Source organism: Manis pentadactyla, chromosome 3 (assembly GCF_030020395.1).
Source record: "Manis pentadactyla isolate mManPen7 chromosome 3, mManPen7.hap1, whole genome shotgun sequence".
NCBI classification, from domain to species: domain Eukaryota; kingdom Metazoa; phylum Chordata; class Mammalia; order Pholidota; family Manidae; genus Manis; species Manis pentadactyla.
Window position 1 is genome coordinate 17,183,379 of NC_080021.1, and position 6,000 is coordinate 17,189,378.

The 6,000-nt window shown below is 33.8% G+C and overlaps 1 protein-coding gene across 2 annotated transcripts in view; it reads left to right on the forward strand.

Moving 5' to 3' along the window:
- The window catches only part of FAM91A1 (family with sequence similarity 91 member A1), a 48,160-nt gene extending 43,085 nt beyond the window's left edge, over window positions 1-5,075 (forward strand). For both annotated transcript variants that reach the window (XM_036882937.2, XM_057497754.1), the window contains one exon: window positions 358-5,075. In XM_036882937.2, the coding sequence (XP_036738832.2) occupies window positions 358-543 (186 nt within the window). In that variant the 3' untranslated portion in view covers window positions 544-5,075. The remainder of the gene's footprint in view (window positions 1-357) is intronic.
- The last annotated feature ends 925 nt before the right edge of the window (window positions 5,076-6,000 follow it).

Here is a 6,000-nt window from a genome sequence, read left to right on the forward strand (position 1 = left end):
CTGTGCTGATGTGTGAATCAGAGCCCTGGAAGTGATGGATCGTCCTGGTGCTGAGTGTTGGGTGATGGATTTTAGAGGTTGTCTGAGAATTAACTTTTTCTTATCTACTAGTCTCATAGCCCATTATTTCTATTTATTTCAAAACATTTAGCATAGTTAGACTTAAATTACTATATTAGTCATTTTTGTATATATTAATACCCATCATTGATCATTTTGGGTGTGTGAGTTACATCTTTGCATCTCCTGTGGTGCTTTGACTTCTTGGGTAATCAAAGTCTGTATTTCTCGAGAGCTATGTGAGAAATACATATTAAGTGTTGGACAGAATTTTTCTCTTGTTTCTTGATCTTTTAGGAAGGTGCTTCAACACTGGAAATTCACACTGAGGCCAGTTTTTCAAGTTGGCTTTCACAGTCATCCTGTGGCGATACGGGAGTTCCACTTCCTGCTAAGAACTTAATATTCAAAGACGGCATCTTATCAGAATGGAGCGGACGGTCACCTTCCTCGTTTCTTATTGCCAATCTCCATTTGCAGTAATTTGGTCACACCATTTGTTGCTCACACCCTCTGCCTTTTTTCTTTCTTACTGTTAGCTTTGTGGTTCCGGCACTAAAAAGCTTCGTGCTGCTGCAGTGCAGTTCACACTTCACTGATGTGAAAGGCTTGGGGACACGTTCTTTTTTTCTGAAGGTTTCCTCATTAGTGCACCTGCCAATGCAGCAAAGAGCTTTTTAGCAGCCTGCACTGTACTTTTCACCTTGAGACAATCTGCATTTCTTTTATAAAACTGAGGGTATACTTTATAAGCTTTATGATGACTGTTACGTTTATAAGCAGTCTCTATGAATATTGCAATGGTAATTTTATATGTTAGTTTCAGACATAAATCTTGTTTAATTTTATATTTTGTTACCTACTCTTTAGGGGATCATGGGAAGAGGTAGAACTCTTCCTCTGAAAAGGCTTCTTGGTACTTAAAGTAGTAAAACTATAAGACAAGAAACATCCAGTATTGAGAAATGAGATAATGGGGCATTAAGAATTCCTGTGGATGTCTGTAAATTATGTGTATCAGTTGAACATTGTTGAAAGTATGTAAATCAGCATAATTATAACTTAACCTTGATTTATAAGGTCTTAACTCAGACTATGACTGTATACATTGACATCTCATGAGAAGCTTTGGAAAACATTCTATTTTTAAACAGTGTTTATATGTGGACCTCTTGTCACTCACTTTGGGCTTTATATTTTCATAGAGTCTTTATGGAAAAATAGAATTTATTTTCCACTCTCGTAGCTGTGGCTGCTGCACGTTTTCACCCTGATTTATCTTTACCAATGACTCGTTACAAAATTGAATTTGTTGTTTTCAAACCGAGGATTGTGATTTTAGTTTAGATTTACATATTAGAGGCATTAAGGCTATGTCTTCTGATCAAAACGTGTTAATGATAAATCTGCTTCAAGGACATGTTCTTAGGAAATCTGAATCTTAAATTTATGTGAGTAGTTTTGGAGGAAATGATAAAGAAAAATTGAGTAATTTCAAAATGTTTCTTGAGTCATTGAATCTTTTAGTATCTCAAATGTTAGAATAATTGGAATCATTTCTTAGATTTTTCAAGTTACTTTACTTGGGAAGTTTGTGCAGTGTTATAGCTTAGTTTAGCTCTTCTCATAGGATAACGGTTTGCTAGCTTAAAACTGTAACCAGAGTAACTGGTCAGATAATAATATATATCTATAACACTTAAAGCATTAGAAAATTTGAGAATGTTATAACCTAAATAAACATTTTTGCTGATCATTTTTGTTATTTATAGAACTGATATTTGTGTATTTAACATACCTCTGGAAATATATGCCTTTATTAAAACTGTTACCCATGCATTCAAAACCATTGCCTAACTACAGAATTGAATATTCCGGAGCAGGTTTCTTGTGGCACAGTCAATGCTGTGTTTGGGGTACACACAGTAACATTTAGTTTTCTACTTTGTCTTCTATGAGGTGGAAACCAAGTGTATGTTATAAATGTATCTATAAAAGGAAAAAATGCATACTAATATTAAAATAATTTCTTATGACTGTGAATCACTTGTTTATTTTTCCAGTAATTGTATTGTACATTCCTAGTGCTATTAGATATGTACGTATAACTTTTACAGTTTTTCAACCTGAAGTTGTAAGTATTTCATTTGATCAGGGCTCTTTAATCTCCTTTTCATTTGCTTTGTTTGAATTAATTGCAGTTTATTTTATTTATTCCTGTATTAACAATCTAAGCCTACTGTAATGACATGTACACTAATAAAGAATTGAATATTTGTAGTTGTTGGCAATGAACCCAGTTGTTCTTGATTTTAACACTTAAAATATGGGAGTAATCTGCTGCTATATTCCCTTTGAGAGATAATGGAGGAGGAAATAGAACCTAATAATGATCGAGGGTTTTAGGGAAAGTACTCAAAAAATATGTGGTCCACTCCGATTTCTCCTGTGATTGAGGAAAGATTCTGATTCCCAGCTGAAGACCACTCATACTTTTAGAAGTGAGAATCTGCATTTTTAGAGCTGTTAGCAGAATGTGAAAGCTGCTTTTATGCTTTGCTTTATGAATTTGGCTTTGTTTAATTCATGTAAAGATGCATTCTTAAATCGTACAAGTGTTGATCCAATTCACCAAGAAGGTAATAGACTTTTATTTGCCAAAGAAGATTTATGAAAGAATTTTTGTCCAATTTGTTTTTGCAGATGTTTGAAGTAATTTCATTTGGCTTTGTGTTACCTCCCCTTTTCTTTCCCCCCACTAAACATAGCTTAAACCATGGCAAACAATCTTTAGAAATGAAGAGAAAAAAGAAATATCAAAGAGGACATAGAATTTAGTATGGTACAGTTTCACCTCTCAGGTGGGTCTGAAGAATGCAACTTTCTGTAATTTTTAAAAAATATGATCATCTGATTTTCTTGATTCTTTTCTTGTTAAATAGGTAATGAAATAATTTTGTATTTGTTTTTTTGGGGATTATCAGTTTCCTTGATGTTTTCAGTTTTCTCTGCCATTCATGTTTCTCTTTTATGTTCAGTGTTTCAAATACAGTTTGTATTTAAAGATTTTAAAGAAACTGTAACTGAGTACAGTGGATTGTTTTTTGGTGTAATGTTAATATTATACAGTGAATATATAAAGTATTGTCAATTTGATTATTGACATACAATATGTTTACAAATAAACTGGTGTTGATCAAGTTACTGCAAAAATGTGTATAATCTTCTGTGAGTCCCTTTTAATTTTAAATATAGCCATGTTTTCAGTGCTGTGGCTTTCCTATATTTTTTTTAAATAACCTTTTTATTTTATAATAATTTCACATTTACAGAGAAGTTGCAAAGATGGTAGAGATGTTCTTCATGCCCTTCTCTGAGCTGCCCCTAACTTAGGGTAAATAAACTATGGCACATTTATCAAAACTCAGAAATTAACATTGGTACAACACTGCTCACTAAGTTACAGACTTTGTTTTCATCCTTTTCCCTCCAATGTCCTTCTCCTCTTCCAGGATCCAGCCCAGGATACCACACTGCCGTGCTTTAGTCACTCATGCCTCCTCAGCCTCGTCCAGTGTGGGACAGTTGCTCAGTTTTTCGTGACCTTGACATGAGGAGTGCTGGTTAGTTGTTTTGTAGGATGTCCTTAATGTGGGTTAACCTAATATTTCCTTGTGATGAGACTGGAGGTTATGCTTTACCAGGAAGGATGTGCCCTCTGCATTGTACCGTATCAAGGGGACGTGAATCAACAGCCGTTCCTGGTGATATTCTTCATTGGTTAAGTTCGTGTCTGCTAGGTTTTTCCACTGTAAAGTTACTAGCTTTTCACATTACAATCTTTTTTCCTTTGGAAGCAAAGTTCAGTCTGCACTCAAGGGGAGGGGGCAATATCTATATATATATTATTTATAATTTTTCCTCAAGAAAATGTTTTCCTTTCTCCTACTTAGTTATTTGATCATTTATTTATATTAGTATGTGATCATGGCTATTTATTTTATACTTTGGATTAAACTCTAATACTATTGTTTATTTTGTACAAATTGTTTCATAGTACTTACAAAGTGGTTGCAGAATAGTTAAGTTGTGCCCCTGGAGAAACAAATTGACTAACTATAGTGTTTAAGTACTTATTTTGTCTTAAAGTTATCCACCCAAAGCACCATTTTCCAAAGTAATTCAGTTCCTTTTACTCCTCACTTCTTTCATTGAGGTTATGTCATACATTTGTAAAGCAGATTCATTTGTCACCCTGTGCGTTCCATCTGGCATCTCTTGATATCCCAGTTGACTTACTCATGCAGTAAAATTCACTATGGGCTTTGACAAGAGCAGTCCTGTGTTCACCTCTCAATACTGTGCAGTTCTGTCACCCTAAAGATTCCCTTTTGTACTCAATTTCCCATCCCACCTCTCACAACCATTACTTGTTTTCCATTCCTAGAATTTTGTATTTTCCAGAATGTCATATAAATGGTAGAATTGCACAGTTCATAGCGTTTTGAGTCTGGTATCTTTTGCATAGCAAAAGGCATTTGAAGTTCATATTGTGTGAATCAAAGCTTGTACCTTTCTTGTTATTACTGAGTGTTTCATCATATGACTCTTTTTATCATTCATGTACAGGGTTTTTATATAAACATAATTTGTTTTGCCTGGGAAAATACCCAAGAGTGGGATTGCTGAGTCACTTGTTAAGTGTATGTTTAACTTTATAAGAAACTGCCAAACTGTCTTCCAAAACGATTGTGCCATTTTGCATTCCCACCAGCAATGAATGAGAGTTCCTCTTGCAGTGATATCTCATTGTGGTTGAGATGTTCATTTCCCTGATGAAAACTGATGTTGAGCATCTTTTCATGTGCTTCTTTGCCATCCATGTATCTTTTTTGGGGAAGTATCTGTTCAGATCTCCTGCCCAAGTTTTAAAGATTGGGTTTTACTGTTGGGTTGTAAGAGTTCTGTATATATTCTGAATAAAATCCTGTATCAGATAATGTATTTTATAAGTATTTTCTCCTAGTCTCACTTGTCTTTTCATTCTCTTAATGGTATCTTTTAAAAGAAAAATTTTTTAATTTTGATAAAGTCAAGTTTTTAGTTTTTTTCTTTAACAGATTGTACTTTTGATGCAGTTATCTAAAAACTCATCACCAAACCCAAGGGCATGCAGATTTTTTCTATTTTCTAATTTTCTATAATCTAATCAGTTTCTAAATTCTAAAGGATTTATGTTTAGGTATTCGACCCATTTTGAGCTCATTTTAATATATGGTGTGATATGTGTGTTGAGGTTTATTTTTGCAGAGGACATCCAGTTGATACAGCACCATATTTTTGAAAACTATCCTTTCTTAATTGAATTGCCATTACACTTTTATCAAAAATCAGTTGATGAATCTGTAGACAAAGTAGATTGGTGGTTGCCTGAGGTGGAAATGGGGAGTGACTACAAATGTACATAAAGCATCTTTTTGGTGTGAAAATGTTCTAAAATTAGTTTGTGGTGATGTTTGCACAACTCTAAATTGGCCAAAAAAATCATTGCATTGTACACTTAGAACAAATGAATTTTATCATATATAAATTATACTTAAGCTGTTTTAAAAAAAATCTGTTGATGTTATTTGTGTGGGTATGTTTCTGGGCTCCGTTCTGTTCCATTGGTCAATGTATCTTGTCTTCACAGTACCATACTGTAATTGGATAGTGGGAGTCGTCCATCTTAACTTTTCTTTTAGAATTGATTTTGGCTCTTTTAGTTCCTTCACCTTTCCATATAAATTTTAGTATCCAGTTGTCAATATCTACATACAAGCTTGCAGAGATTTTTAATCAAAATTACATTGAATCTACAGATCAGACTGAAGAGAATTGACATTCTTTTCTTTTAGGACTTAAAATACACTATTCTTTTGATATGATGTAACCTCTGGG